This window comes from Diadema setosum, chromosome 13 (genome assembly GCF_964275005.1).
Source record: "Diadema setosum chromosome 13, eeDiaSeto1, whole genome shotgun sequence".
Taxonomy (NCBI): Eukaryota; Metazoa; Echinodermata; class Echinoidea; order Diadematoida; family Diadematidae; genus Diadema; species Diadema setosum.
Window position 1 is genome coordinate 11,448,041 of NC_092697.1, and position 23,298 is coordinate 11,471,338.

At 39.8% G+C, this 23,298-nt stretch overlaps 1 protein-coding gene across 1 annotated transcript in view; it reads left to right on the forward strand.

The window, feature by feature from the left end:
- Positions 1–1,344: 1,344 nt before the first annotated feature.
- LOC140236755 (MAP kinase-interacting serine/threonine-protein kinase 1-like) overlaps positions 1,345–23,298 on the forward strand; it is a 29,661-nt gene continuing 7,707 nt past the window's right edge. The window contains exons 1-6 of the mRNA XM_072316683.1: positions 1,345–1,806; positions 19,416–19,484; positions 20,426–20,576; positions 21,740–21,868; positions 22,389–22,486; positions 22,935–23,056. Of these exons, the coding sequence (XP_072172784.1) occupies positions 19,419–19,484; positions 20,426–20,576; positions 21,740–21,868; positions 22,389–22,486; positions 22,935–23,056 (566 nt within the window). The 5' untranslated portion in view covers positions 1,345–1,806; positions 19,416–19,418. The remainder of the gene's footprint in view (positions 1,807–19,415; positions 19,485–20,425; positions 20,577–21,739; positions 21,869–22,388; positions 22,487–22,934; positions 23,057–23,298) is intronic.

Sequence of the window (23,298 nt, forward strand, 5' to 3'; positions counted from 1 at the left end):
ACAACAACAACATCAACAACACCACACACACACACACACTGCACTGGAACGTTCCGCGAACCCTGCTGTCTCACGTGCCTCCCTCACCCTGGGATGAAAGCATATATCCGCACGTCATCAAAAACTCTTTATATTCGCATGGCTCGCCATTTATATCGGGAAAAAAAAACCCAACAACAACCCGCACACAACACCACAAAAATCACAACATTAAAGGGACTGTACAGTACTGGTTGAGGTGGGGATTCATGTTTTGAACATTCCTGAGTGAGATAATGAAAAGCCTCCTATGAAATATGGAAGAGCATGTAATTTTAAGAAGGATTCAACGTTCATTTGATGAAAATTGGTTTTCAAATGGCTGAGATATCCAAAAAAGTGCTAATGATAAAAGGCGACATCATGCCACAACTTTATTATGATCTCTTTGTTTCACCTTGTTTTTGGATATCTCATCCGTTTCAAAACCGATTTTCATCGAATAAACTTTTGATACCCCTTAGAACTGCATGCTCTTTGACATCTCATAGAGTGGTTTCTGAATATCTTGCAAAACGTTATTGAAAAGCTAAATCCTCACCTCGACCAGAACTGTACACACCCGATTATGATAATCAGGGAAGTGAGAAGACCCCCTAGAAGACTACCAGTTGGTGTCATCGTTTGTCGCCTTCACTTGATAAAGATCAGTCTTTCTTGTGTCTCTCGACACCCTTTGCTCTTATTATAGGAAAGAGAAGAAAATATTTATTTTCATATCGACCCAATCCGCATGGGGCCTGCAGTTATTTTGCCTCTTCGTATTTTTTGTTTTGGGTTTTTTTTACAGTTTGGTTTCTCTAGTTTTGTGTGGCGTTTGTTTTTGTTTTTGTGCTTTTTTTTTGAAGCAACAATTAAGCTTTTAGTGTCACGGACGTACTGAATACTTGACCCACTTTTTTGTCATCAGAAATTGTTCAGAGTACAGTCAATGTAGGACTTTGTGATGTAGTACCATTCACCTGTGTAGGCCGTTGGCGTTGTGGTTCCGAGATTGTAGTTCCTCCCGTTCCAAGCATACACACAGTTCCAAGCACGGCACGAAACGTGCGCCACCGACCCCATGCATGGTGTACGTGCGCGTTATGCGTACGCGCGCTACGTGTCAAAGGGATTTTTGTTTGTAAACAACCCTCAGGATGGCCGAAGTGATGCGTAGTTTGTACTGTGTGTTGTGTGCAGTGGAAAACAACTGGAAAATTATCGCGTAGCTGCTGAATTCGTCTGCGCTGCAGCACGCACTGCGTGGTGCATGCAATTGTAGCGCAAGCAAGCTGTGTGTTGGGCCCTCGTACCGTATACACACACACACGTACACACGCAAGGGACGGACGTCAGGGGTGAGGAAGGCGAGCCTGGACCACGAAAAGGCATGAGAATTTGAAGGCCTATTTTGGCCCCATTCAAGCCTGGTCCTGAGCCGACAAGACGCCGACGCATCCTCAGATACCTCAAGAGTCATGTCATGATAATTGCAAGTCTGTTTATTTCTCGTTAGCACCGCAATATATCCCCTTTTGCAACGTATCTTTTCTCCTTTGACGCTTCATACTGCCTTCGCTCAGCGTGCGTATGACGACGGCTTCGATAGTGTTGTCTACGGCTGTGACTGTCGCCGCTTGCCTTCTGTTTTGGGTAACGTAGATCCATGCGTCAATTTTGGCCCAGTCTACATCTCAACCAAACTCTTAAGAAAGTGTCCTTGCTTTCTACTTCTCGAACATTCCAAGCCGACCAACCACTTCCAATGAACTCCAGAGTATTTAGGTTAGTATCTCATTTTAATTTATCATAATATTCACTCCCTGTCTGTAGAACTCGCCGAAATCATGGATTCATGCCATGGATGTATTACGTTAGGCTTCTAAAAAAGTTCTAGGAACCCTAGCCCAGATCGATATGGCCATCATCAAGCTGTAGTGTAGAAAACTGATCTGAGCTGATCTGAGGAGGCACAACCCTGTTGCTGTACAAAAGTCACGGCATGTGGTCGGGCTAGGAGGGTCTATTGTATGTTCATATTAAGTAGACAGAAAGATCCGTCTGTCCGGAGGATCGAGGAGTTAAGTTTTATTTTTTGAGAAACATTTCCCCGACGACCAGATACAGACCGATCTTTCGGTCAGGTTATTAAGAAGAATGATGTTGCTTTATATTACTTTGGCTGTTTGCAATTTCATTGAATGAGAATATTCAGATTCGGCTTGGCACTGCGCATGTTCAATGACAATGTCAGTGCACGTTCAGGGCCGCTCGAAAATGCACGCGGCATACCTTGTTGCTGCAAGGTTGCATCGGAGATGTTGCGGCGCCTATTAAGTATTAGTGGACAAATTCTGGCAAATCGGCACTTGCATTCAATTCCTGTAAACTATCCGTACATTTAGCAAAGTTGCATCAGCACGTACAGAGATTTTGTTTTTCTTTTGTGTTTTTGGCGGTACTATCAATCTGAGCTTGCGATAAGTGAAAAATCTCACAACAGAATGATGTATTTCTTGATTTTCAGTGCTTTTTTGGCGACCCTGATTCTTAACACTGGACTTAATTCCTGGGCACTCTGGAAAAATGGTGCTGACTTTTCATTTTTACAGCGAAATTTTGTTTTTTTTTAATGGATTTTTGGAGGTACTAAGGGACTTAAATGTTGTGAATACAGTGCCAATGTGTGAAATGATGTGATGTACATTGGTACATGTATTGTCTAAACGCATTTGTTGTGACAACAGAATTTGCTGGCTTGTGATTAGCAATAAGTGGATGGATTCTAGTCAGCTTACTGTAGTTAAACGTGTAATTTCTACCTGGTAGTTTAAGACAGCTACCTATTTTCACACCTTGATAAACAGGAGCAATTTAATTTTTCGCTAGGCCCTACATTTGTAGAATTGTACCATTGTATATTTGATCTGTATCTATCACTCAAATGGTTAATAGCTACTACTAAGTTTTAGACACTCTTACAGTTTGTTGGTTTCTTTTTTTTTTCTGGACTTTGATCATACGATGTACTGCCACCAAGTAGGTCTACAAACTGGATGTAAAGTAGTTAATAATAGCACCTCCCTATTATCTTCAAATGGAGCCATGGGGTGCAACAAGTTACAGCAGGCCATATTACGCCTCTTCAGTTTAAGCTGCACATGTAGTTCAGTGGTAAAATTTGCAGTGAGGTTTTTACTTGCACTATTCATCTGGGCACTTGACAAGCCGAAGTACAAATGTTATGCCAGGGGGTGATCTGTACTAAATTGGAAGCAGAAATGTCAAGCTTGTACTTAGTAGGGCTTGAGTCCAAAGGGGTACCCTAGTTTGCCATTTTACAGTACAGTACATGTAGGCACATGTGTATGTACAGTAGGTGTAAAGTTGAGTGAAAATGTGTGTGAAAATGAACAACTGAAGACTGAAAAGTTTCTGAAAGGGAAGCAGTGTTGGGTCCTATTGCCAATTCCAAAGGCTTTATCAATGAAATGTGTACTGTCATTATTACTTCGTGCAAACAATGTAAATTACCCCAAATGTTCTTGTCAAACTTCACTTTCTTAAAGTGGGCATAAACTTTCGCTACCACTGAGAAGTTATTGTCTTTTATTTTTTTTAATAGAGAGAACAGATTTCTTTTGAGAAGAAATGAACATAAATTCATGCAATTTAGAAAACAAAGCTTGGAAAGTTATTAAAAGAATCGTCACGACTTGTTTTAGATTCCCCCTCCCCTTGCCACCAGTCAGCAACTTTAGTGTAGTATTCATGTCATGTTTGCTCCTTCTTGCCTGATTTTGTATGAATTCTTGTGAATTTATCTACTCTTTTGTTTCACTGCTTGGAATTAGAAATTATTTTCTGTGTTACTTAAAAAAGGTGAATTCTGTTTATTGATAATACTGACAGCTCAAAATTGGAATGATGTGCAATTGTTCTACTCAATCTGCTGATAGGCAATCTTTTGACAAGAGGACTGTGGACTTATGAAGATAACATCTCCTTTGACTTAAGTGTAGGGTTGTTAAACTTTGGACAGTTGGGAGATTGTGAATAATGTACACTGTAGATTAAAGCTTGTCTTAACTGTTTTATATCGAAGGTGATAGAAAGGTCAGTCCTACCAGGGTTCTTTATAACTGTAAACTCAATACTGTTTAACCCTAAACAGGCCAGGCTTGTGTGGCTGTAGATGCTAAATCTGGGGGGGGGGGGGGGGGTGGGGGTGGGGGGGTGGGGGGGGGGGAGGGATGATTCCACCCCCGGGCCCCTTAGGGTTAAAGCTGTCCACGTACATGTATAGTGTGTTACTGTGTGTTTGTGTATCTTAAAACGAGGGATTTTTGTGTGCATGAAACTTTCGCGAGGAGCGAAGATTTGCGAATGTGTTTGTGTACACTAGGCATAAAATGCCAGTACATGTAGCAACTTGCGAAAGTTTCATGTTTCAAATATGTCTGACTTTGCATTACGGGCCTATAGTGTATGTGTGTTTTGGGAGGGGAACCAGTATTTGAAGTTTATACTTCAATAGCAATATCAGAACTTAGACATTTGTTTTGTGTTTGGTGTTGCATTTTTGTGTGAGTACCACCTCTGATCACAAATTTATTTGATCAGTGACTGGTTATCAAGAATCAAAGTTGCCACTCTGAATCTTTAAAGGTCCTGTTTACCTTTGGGAACAGTGATTTAAAAAATTTCTAAGATATGACATTTAATGCATATGTGTAGGTCTGTTGTACCATAAAACATCCTATCATATACAGTTGTACAATTTTTGAGATAAAGCCTAACATATAAGGAGATATCTGTATTTTTCTCAATGAACCGTAAGTGTAGACGGTTTAGTCTGGAAGCATTTTTATTATAATTATTGTTCACATTTTGTACATTCAACAATACTTGACATCGATTTTACTGATTCAAATTTTTACAGTGGTCGTTTCTATCCCTAACTTACATTTTAGAACTATTTTAAAGCACTAATGCTGGGTTTTTGTTTCATCTGCAAATGGTTTTGTAAATTATCCCTTTAAAGGTATTAGCCCACATTTGTAAACCTGCAGCAATTGGTCTCATAGTTAGCATGGAGTTTGGCTATGATTGCAGTAACACCTGTGCAAAATTTCGTTCCAATTAGTCCATTACTTTCATAAAAATAAATGAAAATGCACCGTATGCATGCGTATAAAAACGCTCGCTAGCTCCGGTCCACGCGTGTACTACGTGCATGCGATACATGTGTAAGTTAATGTACGTAGCTAGCCCGCGCTCGCAATTCGATTTTGGGTCGGGTTGACCCAGTTTGAAAATTGATTTTAAAACAATGATTTTCTCTCTTTTATCGAATGGTATAGACAAAGAGCAACAGGTGAGGTATGTTACTGTTATAACTTGTACTTGAAGTCATATTGGACTTGTTTTATGCAGTTTTGATTTTCGTGGGTTTGCAAATGTGGGCTAGTACCTTTAACCATTAACCATTTAACCTTTAACCACATGAATGAACTGCGTCCCTTGGGTACACAGACATTGAGACATGGATAGGCCTACTCACACAATCTGAGAAAGAGTGTGTGGGACACAAAACACAAGTCAGAAAAGTTCTGATAACATTGTGTACAGTTGTAGTTAACAGTAACATGTAACAAATTTGTTGCAGAAACTTCCTTTCGAAAACAATGCTTTTGAATAAACAAGAACTATTGTACTAAATGTACTACTAGTTAGACTGGATGTTATTTTCTTTCTTTTTTTTGGAGGGGGAGGGGGTAGAAAATCAGCCTGGAGGAAAGGCTCAAGAGAAACTGTTACATAAAGTTCAGAAAGGCAGTATGAAATTTGATATCTGGCTATGACAGACATCTGAGTTGATCCTTGTCAATCCAGCCAGGATTTTGTGTGAAGGTCAAGAGGCATATTGATGTTCTGTGGTATTTACATTGGATAGCAGTGCTCACAGTATGCATCCATCCTGTCCCTCCCTCCCTCCCCCATGCCCTCTGGCATGCGCAGAAGGGCTGCTGCCATTGAGGTCCACATCATCGACGTCACCGGGGATGAGGATGCCGAGTGAACAGTCGGATAGGGCAAGATTGACGCATTGATTTCACACGTCCATGGAATTACTTTGGCAGAATCTCTTCCAGAATGCTTTGGTCATGTGACGTCGACCACACAGAAGAGGCAGGCAACAATGCATCTGTGCTTGTGTGAAACTATTATTAGACTTGACCTTTGTTGAATAGATGGAAAGTGTCAACTGATACTGCAAGCATACTTCCACTCTGTTTGGGGGCCAATTCATGAAATTAAATTGTTTGTAAATGTCAGCAAAATGCCAGTGATGTGGATAAACAGGATACATTGTATGCAATAATATTATTGGAAGATAATGACTGGAAGCATGCATGGAGTGCTGGTGTGTGAAATTTGTTCCCCTGCATCTTCCAATATATGAAAGTTACATGTATGTAATACAAGAACAAAACTTTGTGACAGATACAGTACAGTATAATAGTGAGAAAGCAACATCATGTCAAGTTGCTTGCAGAGCACTTCACTGAGTCATAGTAAGTGCTCTCAAGAGGGTTTTCTTTTAATAGCAAGAGCTGTAGTCATGAAACAAGTGTGTCATTCTTATTTAAAGCTACAACTTTTGATGCCAATGTGTTTAGTGCCTCAAAGAGCAGGATTTTTGTTTGGTTGTACATGCTGAACAGTATAGTGCTCTGAGTGTGAGACATACTCGCTACCCATTGATTTTGGTAATTTACACAAAGCGCTTGCTATTAATTGATAGTTGTTTATGCTAAGAATGAACAGCATGAACTAGATGATGTGTTACTTCCTATTGCCAAGAGAAGCTACATACAATGCAGGTTACAGGCCAACATTTTCCCAGTACAAGGTAACCCTATAATGTAGTGCCAGGTCTCATATCATTGCCCTACTCCAAGGTGACAACAGATGTTGTCCCATACTGGACATGATAACCGTGTGTGAACTCAGCTTCGTGGTATTCTCCTACTGCGTAGCTGTCACATGACTGCTTGTTTACCCCCGTATGAGTTGGCAAGGGTCGTTGGGTGTATGAGGCGACATCACACATGGCTGCGTGATTAGCTGTCCAATCGATTTTTGTAATCGCCATTGCCCCTGAGTGATATCATGCAAGCGAGCGGAAGAGTCGCTGGAGAAGATATCATATTGTGTTTTGGTTTGGAGCTGGTAGCACGTGTGAGATGCTGCTGTTGGTAGCTGGACAACACGTCCCATAGAGTGAGACAGAAGTTTGATTCTAATAGATTGCTGCTTTTCTCCATTTGGATCTCACTACCATGAAATCCAGGTACACAGTTCTTTGTTGTTGAACTTATGAATGATGACAGGGCTCGTTCTTGTGTGCAGTTACTTGTATTTCATCCACAAGAGAATGTTCAATTTTGCTGCTGAAGTGCAGTTTCTGATCCACCTTTTAGTTTCTATTAATTTATTACCTGCAGTTTTTGAGTGATCCAAGTAAAGAAACTTATTCTCAAATCAGGTTCAGTATGTGATATATGGTAATCATGGTCTTCCTTGGTTACCACACTTTATACTTTTTATACATTTTAAGAATAGCCAAAAGAAAATATAATCTTTTTAATACATGTAGGTCCCATTCTTTCTTTCTCTTTTTTTCTTTAAAACAACAACAACAACAACAAAATATAATCCTGTGAGTTCAGACCTTTGTACCAAATTGTCAATTAGGCCTGAATGGGAATTCTGGCATATTTTATGCTAGTCATTAGGTATCACATTTCCCTGTATTAAACCACCATTTTCTCTTCTCCTCAATTTACTGTGGAATAGTTTTGATTTTGATCTTTCAATTGCTGTACTTTTGTACAGTTGTTATGTGAGCAGATGTGTGTATCTGGTGGGATGGGGTGTTCAATTCCAGTTCTTGGAGAGTCAAGAACAGGCAAGTTCTGACAAGATGTTACAGGCAATTAATAAAGGAAAAGAAACAAGGCTCTTCAATGTGTAGGCCTACTAAGGTAGAGCAGGGAGGTGAGACAAAAGGACCTTTAAAAAAGATTTGCTCTAATCCCAGGGACCCCCACCCACTCTGGGACAACATTGTTAAATTTCAGGGTGCTGGGAACAGTTGAAAGACACCCTATTATGTAACAGCCTTTTGTTCTTCTTTCCTGATTGGCTTAGTAAACCCAGTGCTAGTAAGCATGTTTAAAGTTGAGTAAAAAGTCTGTTCCCTGCAGAAATAGGCTCTCTGGGAGCCTTTTGTTATTTTTCAGCGAATAGTAGCACTTGTGTTTGTTATTACTCACTGACAAAAGCAGGGTCCAACATACCAGGTGGCAGCTCTGACATCATCCCTTTGTTTGCCTAGCACACACCCATGAGATTCCAAGTCCATGGCTAAGAGTATGAGGTCATTGGGCTTTATGGATTAAAAGGGTCTTTTGGGCAAATGGTGGATGCACCCAGAAGGCATAGTTAAAACTGTGGTTAATAGAGAAAACAGAAAAAAGAGAAGGTATGACCCCTGTCTGTTAATCTTTTTTTTTCTTTTTTTTTGGGGGGGGGGGGTGGTAAGGAGATTACCGATTTTCCAGGGAAGTACTGAAAGAACAAGTTTGTCAGCTATTTTTGAGCATCAAGTGAATACCAGTAGCTAAACTTGTGCATTTCCCTGCATAAATGGGGCTCACAGTCAGATACAGGGGAAAAAAAAACTTTCATGAGCATCACTGACAATGACTACTAAAAATAAGCTGTGGGATGCAGATCCTATTTTTAGGGATTTATAAAACTGTATATCCCTATATTTCCCTGTGTATATGCCTGTGTTTAATGTCAGAAATTAAACTTACGTTTTTTGTTTTGTTTTGTTTTGTTTTTGTTTTTCTCAGGTGGAGAGTGCCCTGTGAAATGATTTGTTATTTCCTGGTAACCCACAGCAATAAAAGTTGCTCAAGTGTGTAAAACTTCCTAGGATTATGAATGGGTAGATATGAAATACAAAATTGTAGTATCCTATCTGTATTAGCCAATAGTTGTTGGGGAAATCCCGAAATGGAATTGCAATGTGCAAGTGGAACTATGTTGTTAGGAGTGGTTTTTTTTTTTTTTTTTCATGAATTTATTTGTATTGACAATGGAGAAGTGGTGCAATCAGAGATTTGTGAATTGTTTTGACTGAAGTCAGGATCGTGAGTAGGATTGTTCAGCCAAGCATTTAAACTGGAGTGGCAAGTGGATCACATTGTGTCTCATTATGACTATGAGTCTATTCTGTGGATACGTGCAGCTTGTGTGATAAGGTATAGTGCATGTTACTATTTGTATGTTGTACATTTATACATCGGCAAATAGTGACAAGTGCATCTATCATATTGGTTTGATTTTGATGCTGAGTGTAATTTAAAGGGTGTGTACAGCTCTGGTCGAGGTGAGGATTTAGCTTTTAACGTTTTGTGAGATATTCAGAAACCACTCTGAGATGTCGAAGAGCATGCAGTTCTAAGGGGTATCAAAAGTTTATTCGATGAAAATCGGTTTTGAAATGGCTGAGATATCCAAAAACAAAGTGAAACAAAGAGATCCTAATAAAGTTGTGGCATGTCGCCTTTTATCATTAGCACTTTTTTTTGATATCTTGGCCATTTGAAAACCAATTTTCATCAAATAAATGTTGAATCCTTCTTAAAATTACATACTCTTTCATATTTCATAAGAGGCTTTTCATTATCTCACTTAGGAATTTTCAAAACATGAATCCCCACCTCAACCAGTACTGTACAGTCCCTTTAAAGTAAAAATCCTTGGGTTTCCTCTTTCAAACTTGTGTGCATAATAATAGCAAAATGCTTACATGTACATGCTGTACTTCACATAATGTGCAAGCTGTTATAATGTACCTCATCAGTCATGGAAGAGCTTGTAATATCAAAGAGCTTTGCAACATTGTGTTGATAGCAACACCCCCCCCCCCCCCCCCAGCAGTGTGGCATATTTATTTTTTAGGCCTATTTATTTGTAGATTCATAATTTGATGGTAGATGGCAACATACATGTAGCCCAGTTTGGAAGTCATTTAAGATTTTATGTACATATCGTAGCTACTGGTCAAGCATTTACAATACATAATAAGTACTTTGGTGATGTCTAGATTTGTAGTTGTGTTTACAGTACTGTCTGTAGATACATTTGTATATCATATATTTCTGGAATAGGAATTTGTATGACATTTTTGCAAGTGGTTGAATTTGCAATTGAGAACCACTGTGGTGGGATGAGAAAAGTCACATGATTAAAAGTGTACAAATTGTAATCCCTTTTCAGCTTTTCAGGAGAAAAGTTGGTGATGGTTTTCCACCTTTGAGAAGAGGGATACTGTAGCTCATTTCTGTTACAGGAGGCAATATTTTTCTGTGATTTTAATTTCGTAAATATCTGCCAGCTTGCAAACATTCAGCAAAATAAAAACACTTGGAGATATAATGTACAGTACCACTTACACAGAAATTATGTCACAGCAGTTAAACATCAAAAAAAAAAATATTCATACAATGTAGGCCTACTATAGATAATGACCAATCAGTGTACACTTTACATTGTCTTTCTCCAAGGGATAATAATTCTTAAGTAGGCCTCAAAATACTGATACCTTGATACTGCCTGTATGTATTTTGGCTTTGATAGTTATTTCTCCATACAGTATGTCATTAGCGTCCTTGCTCGTAGACATAGAAGTACTCAGAAACATCATGGAACCGTGCACGGGTTGCATAGATCTATACTTAGACAGCTCAGCTGTTGGAGACTGGATGGGGAAAGGGATTAGCCAGGCGGATGATTCACCACACAGGATCTTCCCTTTTCTCTAGTTTCAATTTAGCAAGATGGCAATGCTGACATTTATAGGGTGCCTCATCACAATCCTCATAAACAACAACAAAAAATGATATCATATACATGAGAGGTGACAGCATTATCGCCATCTTTCTCTAAGGATGTGTTTATGCTCAATTTGCGAAGGCAGAATCAGCGTTTTGAAACGCTGATTCAAAACGCTGATTCAAAACGCCGTTCACGGGAGCACTGTTTATGCTCACTTTCTTCGAGTCTGGGAAAGAGCGTTTGCGATTGCTTCGCTGACCTCGGCAGAGGCAGGTCAAATTGGGGTGCGCGCTGCGATTGGTGGCCTGGCCTGGGAGAGCAGCTGGGAAAGACATGCGTATAAAATGCACAGTACATGGGAAAACTGCACAGGCAAGGGTAGCTGGCTGGCCGGGCGCGTGCTTTTTCACGTGAACCGGAAAGGCGTTTAGATGACGTCACTCTAAACGCGTTTAGAAACACTGTTGCGTTTATGCTTCCCCGTCAAACATGATTAGTCAGAAACGCCGATCGTAAACGCACCTTTTTGTGCGTTTTGGATCGGCGTTTTAAATCAGCGTTTCTATCGAAATGAGCATGAACGCAACAGTGTTTTGCACTAATCACGTTTCAAAACACTAATTCTGGCCCGAAAAGGGGAAGCATAAACACGGCCTAATTCTTGTTTAGATTGTGACCTCTGTCACTGTATTGAGAAAATGTACGGAACTTGTTGTGAGTTTCGTAATGTCTTTAGTTTGTGGGTCTATTGTTAATGAAACCATCACTCTGTTGGGTATATGATTTAGTTCCGTAAAGTTAACTTGAATACGATATGGAGTTTCTCTTTAATAATCACCCCTTTACTGAAATGATCGGGGGGGGGGGGGGGGGGTAGTTGAATGAAACTGTAAGGAGCGTAGTTAGGAGGCTACTCTGCTGACAAGACTTGAAAATAATGATTAAAAAAAAAAGGAAAACCAACTGATGTGTCAAAGCTATATAAGTTAAGTTCAGTAATTTCATCTCAGTCGAGACATCGCAGCGTTAAAATTGTCTTTTCTTTGTGTGTGCGTGTTTTTTTTTTTTTTTTTTTGGGGGGGGGGGGGGTTCCTCAGACTGAAGTTTGAGTGAGATCACATGCGCATTCTGATCATGTGCCAAGAAAGAAAGGTGCATCAATAGGACTGTCTAGTACCCCCAAACAAGGAAGAATTTTATATTGCACCAGTACCATAAAGCAGGTATTGCTTATTTGGTGTGTGAAAAGAAAGAGGAAAAAAAACTGTGGGGGAAAAGGGAATTGTAGTAGAGACTTTGAAGTCATGTGAGTATAAACAGTGATCTTGCTTGTGCAATGCCCCTTATTTGCTTAGAGTATGAGGTTTGGAGTACATTATGTTGTCAATCTCACATTTTCTCAATGGAGATGATTTCTTCCTGGCTTCAAGGAAGTTGATTCCTTCCAGCAAAGCCAGGAAAAATCAATCATCGGTACACATATGTATGAAATGAAAGAGGATGTTTTTTCTTCTTTTTCTGAGATCTGTCATCATTTCACTCAAGGAAGACACTCTTTGCAAAGTCCCTCAGGCTACTATCTTTTTTTTCCCATTTTCCAAATACATCATATAGGGGATTATGCATTAACAACTTTTTGATTTGTTGACATTTGATTTGTTTTAGTTAAAACTTCATCAAAATCTCAATCTGCATTTAAACTTAATCAGTTTCTTGTTAAAGGTGGGGAATCCCATTTGCATGCCTTAAATGAAGAGTTGTATAAATACAGTGGTATGTTGAAGAGAGTATCATTTTAGAAACTCCCATAAAGTATTGAAAGTGGAAGGTAACATTTAGTACATTTTTATTGACCGTTAGATTTTGAATGGAATTTTTTGGGGGGCTCACCATAAATTCCAGTACATTACTAGGCTACCTTTGCAGACCCATGCACTGCATGTGTGTCCATCATGTATATTTTGTGAGAAAAGTTCATCAAAACTTACAAACATTTCTATATACATTCTTGCCACACACTCTATATGTTATTACATCAGCTCTTATACTTTTAGATTTGTGTTTATAGATAAAGAATACAGAAGACTGCAACAAAAAGGCTTAAGTGTGGCTGACACACAGAACTACTGAGAAGTTGAGTTTTGTGTATTATTGAAATTGTAGATAACTGTTGACTTCCAAATTTCTCAGCAGTGGCCTAAACAAGTCCCCTGAGGTTGGTATTTAATGTTTTGCTGCATTTTGGGAGGTCTGTAAAAGGTATCCCCTACCTTTAAGGATTGAAAGATGGTACCGGTGATTGACTTGAAATATAAGCACTATCCATTCCATGGAGCTTGGTAAATGCCCCACTCCATGATGGGAGTGATCTACAGTATTTAGTCCTACGTGGAGGCTCATGTGTTTACATCAGATCAATTTGATATGATACCCCTGTTACGTGGCACCCAGCCAACCCTGCTACGTTTTCCAGCGATCACGAGACTCGTCTGCCCCGCGTTCCCTGGACAAAAACATCACCCCATTATGTTCTGGGGCCCCAGTGCCTTTCGGGAAAATTCTCCAACTACGTGGAGGCTAAGCTGTTGTGAGCTCCGTGTGAGCCCATACCGCACAGGATTATTTCATCAGCCCTAGGAAACACATTGACCAATCACAGCACATGGCTTCTAATAGAGTGCCACTGTCCCTATATGGGAAATCCACTTCCTTATATGGGGGATGTTGATTGGCCTTTCTCTGTAAGAGGCACAGGCTCTTCCATATATGAGCAGTACGCTTCCTTATTTGGAGGACCTATTTGTGACTCAGTGACGCATGGGATACGTCAGCACTGAGACGACCTTTTCTCTACTACTAGAGTATTGCATACAGTGTGTGCAGGATATACGTGGGTTGTTTTATGAAGGGCACTGTAAGGGGTATATAAGCTGTCTTCCCTTCAGTTATAAGTCTATTCTTACTACACCTTAGCAGAAACAACTCCAAGCTCCTCGCGTTTGTCATCTTCACTATGCTAATGCTCAGTGTTCAACTTATTTCTTCTCCTTTGTGTGCTTCAGCAAGCCAAGGTAATCTTTACTATCATACGAGTGTATTACTCATGAGAAATAAATTGATAGAATATGATTATTTTGTGGATTCTCGTGAAGGCTTTGTAGAGTTATCTTCTGTGAGTGCAGCAAGTATCTTTTATGATGATTGTCTTTCATAGGGTTAAAACACGTTTTTGGAGTGGTAATGTTAATGTCACCGACCTTTCAATAATGTGAATGGATATTTACATAATTTACAAACGAAGATGTACTTAATATACAAGCAGGAACTATGTTGTATACAGGTGTAGCATGTGTTCTAGAAAAAGACATGAAGATATTTCTTCCTCAAAAAGATTCACATCTGTTTATTTTTTGTCATTCATTCCCTGTAACTATAACGTATACCATTATTGATGTAAATCTCTGTTTCATATGAAGTGGTTTTGCAAATTAACTGATGACTCACTGTAAGTGTAAGTGTAATTCTTTGACTGATAATGTTACATTTGAATCAGACACATATGATGATGATGCTGCTGATGATGATAATGATGGTATTGGAGAAGATGATGATTACCTTTTTATGCAACTGTGGAGGACAAATCTAGTCAGTCATTAAATGATAGTTATAAAGGACTTGAACATTGATATCTTTGCAGAAGTTTGTACATGTAGTGACAGTTACTGTGACGGTAATATATCATGTGTGACATGACTTGAGATGCTGTGGCTGCGCCCACTCCATCAAGCTGCAGCACGATGTCATGTGCACGTAGTGCACTATCTGAATAGTGAAGTGGGCAGGCTGGTGAAAGTGCTGTATGCTCATAGTGTACAATGTAGATCCGTATTTGGTCAGATCATATCACGCGATGTGTGGACTAGGCAGAACACAGGATGTGACAGTGATTGGCCTTTCGGTTCAGCTAGGATGTGCCCACAATGACCGAGTTCATACAGCAGTTCTTGAAGTGCTCAAACATGTGTTCCACAAAACCAACATCTGCATACAATTGTACTTTTGGGATGATGATAATATTCTCAGATATGATAAGTTGACAGTGTAATTCTGAATTAAACATGTACTGTAGATTACACATTTTGGGAATCAGTAAGTGATGTCTAGTTTTCTCTCCAATAATAACAATATGGAAAAGGAAATACAGTAAGCCTTTTACAAAATCTTCCTGTTGTGCTCATCAGAGTCTTCTTTCCCCTTAAAAAAAAAAAAAAAAAATGACAGATGATTTCACTGTTATTGGAAGTACAACGTACAATAGTTCAAACTTGCTGTGTGATTGTCCTATATAATTTGATACATCTTGAAAAAAGTATTTCTCTTAAAATCTCTTCTTGATTAAAAAAAAAAATATATGTACATGTGTGTGCAAGAGTAGCAGGGTTTAATACGTGTATGTAGCTGTAATATATTTTGCTGGTAGTGGTAGCTGTACTCCGCTATGCCTAGTGAGCATGTACAGACACTGAGTGATAGATGTTCACAATCACTTTGCGATTTCATAGGATAGTGGAATATGGGGAATTTGATGTATTGTTGCACGAGTACATGTACATCCTCATTGATAAAGAATGTGTAAACACTGCCATTCATTGGCTGGTGCATTCATCCAGTCATGTGATGTTTGTTTGCATAGTTTGTGATGGGTAATTGTGTTGTACAGGGTACAGTTTACATGCAAGAGCACTGTCCCCTCTGCCGAAGGTTGCATCATTCCTTCCCTTGTTATGAGAGGCAAGAGGCCCACTCGGAAATGTCACATGATCAGAAACACACATACACATGCACACACACACACAGTGCATGGGCAACTGATCAGTCATGCATTGCAGACCAATAACTATTGCAGGCAGTGTTTAGATGTTGCAATTGTGTATTGCAATACTGTCCCTGTGCAAGGCAACTGTTTTACCAGATCAGAAGGGGTACGCATGCATGAAATGGTTGATACCAGGGAGGTGTTCTTTCCACCTTCCTGTGCATACAGTACATTTATGTGTACAGTTCAGAATGTGTTTTCTTTACTGACTTCAGTCTGGTATAAACAGCAGAATAAAATAAACTTAATGCAACTATTTAATCAAAGAAACGCATTCTAGAGAAGGAACTACAAATTTTCAAACGTGTAGTTGACGAAGGATGGCCAGTCAAAATGTTGTTTTATACAGCATTCACACATACTTCTGATGGGAGGGCAGAACCTTGGCATAGTTTCTTGGCAGGGCATTTGCAATGCTTTGATACTCTCAAGTTGGCAAAGCTCCATCTTACATAATAAAAAAGGTTTATACTGTACTGTATGTGTGAAGGACAGTGGCATATAATGGGATAGTGGCCTTGTTGGTGTATTGATTTAGGATCTAAGCTTTTCTCTCTTGTTGGTTGGGAGAGAGGGACAATGGCACCTACTTGCCTCCCCGAACTTCTCTGATATGCTGAGGACTACTGGTGGCACCCCTGCCATTTAAACCCAAGTCTCTTTAATCTGTTGAGTATGAGCGGATTCGCTTTTACACATGTTTCCCCGTAGACACCCGCCTGAGTATAATCAGGACTAGTCTTCAAGTGGTTAAGAGAATAATTTGCATCTAAAGTCAGTCAGATCCCCTGGATGTAGGCCTATCCCCTACAACAGAACAATCCCAAACAGTCTATGTAATGGGTTTTAGCAGCGACTTTTAGGAAGTAATAGCCGATATTACATGTACAGTACTGTAATTAGCATGACAGTAAAAGCAAGTGCACCATAAACAGAACTTTACATGCTTCTTCATAATTACATGTATGTTAAAGCACTTTGTGTCTCCATTGTAATCCAAGGTATTTTGACTTTCAAAGAAGCAACTCTAAGAACTGGTCATACTCTTTTTGGTGTGAGTAATGTTTTCCAGTTGATATCTTTGAATTACATCTGTCTGTAATGAATGGCTATGGGAAAGAGACGCCACTTCTATCTTGTTGTTGTTGTATTGGTCACTGTTCTGTGCATGTGATTCATGAATTAAAGCAGTGGGACCTTGATCCAGTGACCACAGTGACCGCAATAAACTGCCCACCTGGCTTGTGCTATCACATGAGCAAATATTCATTATCACGTTTTACACCCATTTGTTTTGTGTTAAAAGGGAAGATGATCATGCTAGTGGCTTTCTGTAAAGCCTTGTATACAGTAGGCCTACACTCTTTGTACAGTATGGCTAGAATATTCTTTTTGAAGGAGCATTCAGAGTCTTCCCTCAGGAAACTGCCAGCATGAGAAAGTCTCATTAAATGAAATATTGTGCTGTCTCTTCTTTGACAAGGAACCAGGAAGATATGAAGTTTGTCATCTCCACCCATGAAAATACATGTATGAAAGGCTCCGTTGACTCTGACAAAGAAGGGAATTTCCCTACATCTTAGTTCAGTGCATGACGGAAATTTGTCAAATGGGCGACGAAGTTATTATATCCTTTCTGATGTCTTAACCAGTTTATTGGCAAGCACTCTTTCATGTAAGACAAACTTTATTTAGACAAACTTTATTATTTAGGGTTATGAAGTCAGAGGCCTGTAATAGTCGGAAAGAAGTCTGTGAATATGATCTCTGATTTGTACAGCTGGATCTGTTTCCTTTTCCTTTGAATTCAGTCTTGTGTGATTATGACATGCAACTTCTGTGAAGTTAGACTCTCATATACAATGTAATACCAGATGTTTGTTTAGATATTGGGCTTGTACACTGTATTTCCCTCCTGTATTATCATATCCTTGTACAAGTGGGTCACTCCCATCACTTGTCCTGCCTGTTTAGAGGCCAGGTCATGGCCCTTCCTAAACGTGTGGTCAGCCTGTCAACAATGCTTTCCAGTGTCAATCCTGGTAATGTATCCCATGTCAAAAGCTTAGGATAAGTGCTGTGTAGGTCATAGGTCAGTGTTTCTCTATCTGACTTGATACCCCAGCATCTGTCAAGAGAAGGAGGTGGCATGTCCAGTGGAGGTCCTGTTATTCTATTGGGAGTGATTTTAGTGACTTTAATGAAAATGTAATGAGGGATGAATACATACATTCTGCTTTATGTTTGCATGTGGTTGTCTTTGTATTTAATTTTATTTATTTATTTTTTTTTAATTATCATTATCATTATTATTGTTATGATTTTTTTTTTTTTTTGGGGGGGGGGGGGGGGGAGGATGGGAGTTTGGTAAAGTTTCTGCGAAGTGTTTTGGTAGATTTTAAAGTATGCCTCAGCATCTTATTCATGTACCAGTAGGCCTACGTGTACAGTAATGGGAATAGAGACTAAAGTGCATCTAGTCTTATGCCTTGACTAGATTATTGTCACATTTCATTGTCACATTTTCATTTCTTTTTTTCTTAGATTTACATGCAGTGACAAATTCCTTTTTAGATATATTGTCATATCCTATTTCAGTCATTATAGCTGTTAAGTTCAGTGTTTATCTGGTTCTGCACTGTGTAGCTTTTTGTGATGTTCTAGACACACGTGTGAGAATGTGTGCGTTCCTCATCCTTGATTGACGCACTTCTCACCAAGGGGATGTCACAAGTTCACAAGTTTCCTGCTGTGTGGCAGGGTCACTACCTTTCGTTTTCTCCCCAGTGGGGTTTCTTACCAGGAATTTCCTTTCTAGGTTACGATGGGTTGCTGCCTTTGTCTATCCAGACAGATAACGATGAAAGTGCCCAAATCTTCAGCTAGTGTAATGGCTCTCATTTGGCTCATGACACCCAAGAATTCCTTGTTGGAGTTACACCCTCCCCCAACACCCCCCCCCCTTGCCCTTAGAGTTCATGGCTGGTTCACATTTCTGTGAATTCTACAGGGCTCGCCAGACACATACTGCTAAAGGGGGCGGACTCCTTGGAATCAAATGCCTTCTGCCCTCTGGAGAGGAAGGCTGATGCGATTCCCAGAGTTGAGAAGGGATGGCTTACATAGAAAGATAGTCTTTGTACCAAGCTCTTTACTTTGTTGTATGTCCCTCGTTGTGTCATGTGTTGCACAAAAACCAAGATGTAAAGTCTGTATGACCGGTGATCTACATGTAGGTTTCACATTCATGATTTCACTTTTCATCTGTACACTGAAACATGCAGAGTATGATGTCTTTGGTTCTGACGAAACAGACAGGAGCAAATATGAAAATCTTTATGTAGAACCTAATTGTAATGTAATTGTACCAGCCACATTTCTTTTCTTCTTTTATCTTTATGGAGAAAACAGTTACTTTGTGTAAATGTGAGAGTGCATAATAAGAATGTGCTGAGATGTGGAAGGGATAAAAAAACAGATATGAGAAAATTATGTGAGCAGCTTGATGTATTTTCAAAGCTCAGGAAGTGTGTTTTGCCAGTTTTTTGTATTTCCCAGAATCTACTCAACAGCTATTTCCCTTTTTTCTTGCTGACTGCAGGTAATGCGTACCTTTGTGTTCCCGACTTCTTACCCTCAGGATTCTACCCAGAGCCAGGAAACGACACAGGTAAATGGCAGATCTTAAAAATGGTCATGATGACATTTTGCCCAGCATTGACTGCACTCTCCCTCAATTATTGTGCGTCAAACGTGGTGGAAGGGAAGAAAATTGTGTCAGAACAACGTAATGGCACGCAATGGCTGTATTATGGATTGAAGAGATTTTCTTTTCAAGGCACCCTAGAAAAAGCCAAGAGATATCAGCCATGAATTGGCCCATTTGCCACAAGCTGTCAATAGCTTGTGTGGGTGGTATGTGCGTAGAAGGTTTGTTCTGAAAATAAAAGAAGAAGAAAAAGTATACAAAATCAGGTGCTTTCTTGGGGATAAGGGAAGGTTTCTGTGGCAAACCTCATTGATAAATTACACAGGCTACACTCTGATCTTTATCTTTGAAAAGTCCTTGCATGCGGAAATGTAACATCCTGATCTTTGATGCTACAAACATCCAAAAGGGTTAGTGTATGTGCCAATGTGATGTCACTATTCTTGTATTCACAGTGTTTGCACATGCTGCTGGGCGGGAATCGTCAAGCAATGATTGATTGCACATGTCATAAAACTCTTGTGAAAGATATCCGGCTAAAAACAGACTTTCAAGGGGGATCCTCAGTCCCAGATGCAGGGTATTTTGTTTTTTCCCTGTTTGTTAAGAAGTAGATTGTTTTGATTACGCTGGCATTGTATCCCCATAATCCTTGATTGACATAGAGAATGTAATGAAACAGCACTTTGTGTGACTGTCTGTAGTGTATTGCTGATGCATGTTAAACTAGTTCATGTTACACATACCGAAAAAACATTTGCCCTTGTGAGTGGTTGCTGTGTACATAGGTGGCGCGGCATTATCAGATAGACATTTGCTCTGATTTATCTCGCTTTGTCTGCGATTGAATGAGGTCAGGTTTTCATCCTCACATTCCTGCTCTTTTGTCTTCCACTTTACAGATAATCACGATGCCCACAGGTGATAATTTGATGGTCTCTCAGCGTCCGCCGGCGACAGCCGCGGTGACCATGCCGGACTGCAAGGCGACCGCTGAGAACTATGCAAACAACAACCTCACTGACGATTCTTGTATGATGGGTGCCCTCACTGGTGAGTTTGCATTTCCTGTTTAACTCACCATGGACCTAGTAGGTCCATGAACTCACCAATGCCGTTTTCATGGCGATTGACATCCTGTTATATGTTTGCAAGTCAATACAACTGGACAGTCAAAGAACACATTGCCTGTTGTCTCAGGCTGCTGTCATGACTGGGCTTTGATAACCTCAATTACATGTGTCATCGCTAATATTTTTTAAGTAGGAGTTTGGCATGACATAGAATTTATGAAAGTGGAGGCTTTTGCAGAACTGCATGAATTAAGATTTGATATCTAATAATACCAGTGGCTGAGTGACATCACTCTTTCTGGCTGTAGCAATGGCAGTGACAGCTGTATGTTATGCTGTGTTGACACCAAAGGTATGCGAGGGCCTCGAGTCATTGTTAGGGTATTTACCACAAGAGACATTGCACAATGCATGAATAAATATCACTGCATTGTACTGATTGCCCAACCAAGCCGCAACTGCAAGTGAGGTGTACTGCTAAAGGGAGAAAAAGAGATAGACAGACAGACAGAAAGGCAGACAGACAGACAAAGAGAGATTGAGAATGGGATGGTACGAGATGAAAGCAGAGTTAATGGCTTTGGATGTGGGTTATTTCTGAAACTGAATTGATGGAGGTGACATTTCTTATCTGTTTGAAGTTTAATCGATTATCTTCAGTTCCCACTGTTTTGGGAATTGTATCGAGGGAAATTCCAAAGGTTCTCATCGCATTGATTGTTTCCGAGTAAAGTTAAGGTTGTGATATTCCTGTGAGTGTTTCTGGCTAAGAGAACAGGATCTGTGCAATATCTCAGTGCAATCTGTGCAATGTCTATTGTGTAGAGAATAAAGAAGATGGCATATCGTTGCTGGGATGACAAGCCCTCGTATCTGAAATTCTGGTGAAAATGACTTTTTTTTTTTTGGATTAATGGTCAGATAATCAATTAAGTGATGTCCTGTCCAGATCTGTCTTACCCCCAAAATGAAGCCACCATGGCATGTATAAGGAAAGGCCCTCCCATTTGGTATAATGCTTTGGCTGCCATGTCGCCCTAGTGACGATATGAAGACTAGCATGATTGACATGCGTTCATATCTACACAAATGAAACATTATGAATTACGTTTTTACCTTGCATTGTCTATTCGCTGTGCACAGAACAAATGGACATGATGATGAGCATGTCTTCTGTGGAGGAGGGCTTGCACAACGGTCTCGAGGAAAATCGTAGGAAAAGGAGGAAGAAGAAGAAGAGGACCTCGGGAATTGTGCCAAACAAGTTTCAAGGTCAGTAACCCATTGATGATGAAACCTGATGTGTGCTTTCAGTGCATTCTTTATCACACATATTACATACAATCGCATGTTTGCAGGCATAAGTACATACTTTGATATATTTACCTGGTATGCGCATTTCGTCATTAATAGGCAAAATCAGATGCTTTATATTGCCTTCAAATATAACATGAAAATCAGTTGAAACAGAGTCTCAGGAATGTTTTGCCATCACATTTGTGAGAAAAATGAGTACTTCCTCTTAATATGAATTGTGGAAGTGAGACTTCCATACATTCCCTGTACAAGATATTTTTCTTCCGGAAAGTTGCATATTTGTGTAAGACTATAAAAGGAAAGGTAAGGGAAAAGAAATGTAATTTACATGAGGGTTACTTATAAGAGGGCATTTACACAACTCTATGATATGGTATGATAATGTAGGGTTATATGCATAGGTATATGTGGTAAACATCACAATATATTTTTGTTATTTATCTGTATTTCTTTTCAATTGTATCTTGGCTCCCAGATGTGTATGAGCTTACCGATGAGGTGCTGGGTTCTGGATCCTATGCTTCTGTCAAGACATGTCGCCACCTTACCACTGGAAAGGAATATGCCGTCAAGGTGAGACCACATTCCGTCTCTGCCCCTGCCTCTGTGTCCCTTGACTTCCAGTAACTCTCTGAACTGTTCTCTCTCTCAGTGATGAGGTGAAAACTTTCGTCATGAGAGTAGCTAAGCATTTGACCGTCATTGCAAGCTTTGGTAACTCTGTATTAGAGGCCAAACAAAGCACTTCTTACTGTAATAGTCACAATGCTAATCTGCTTCTTTCTCTCCAATGACTTAGTGCAATATGCCTTATATATTGTTCCAGTAAGATTTTGAGCCAAATAGTAAGTGAAAGTTACTGACAGTGATATAAATGGATTTCCCCCCCCCTTTTTTTAAAAAGATAGATGGAATTTCAAGAAGGTTTCAGTAGCGAATTTCAAACAGTGGCACATTAAGCTGGTTACAACAGGGCAGGGGAATTGATGACATTTCATCTCTTGCGAAATTCTTTGCACAGGTCATGGAGAAGCGGCCAGGGAACAGCCGCACCAAGATCTTCAGGGAGGTAGAGATGCTCTACCACTGTCAGGAACACAACAACATTCTGCAGCTGATTGAATATTTTGAAGATGAAGAAAGGTGAGCGTCACTCCCTAGCCATTGGTTACAAGTCTTCACGTTGGTAAAGCATAATCTGACAAAGGCATTGTGAACAGGCCATTTTATGAGTAATTGAGTAGTAGCTGAAGGTTGTCACACAGTTAAATTTCTCAGATTTTCAGTGAATACTGAGTGTTTGTTTTCTCTGTTTGTCAGTCGAGGAAGAGAAAGGTGTGAACTCTGCAACTAGAGAGCTAATCAATGTAGAAAAAGATAAACAG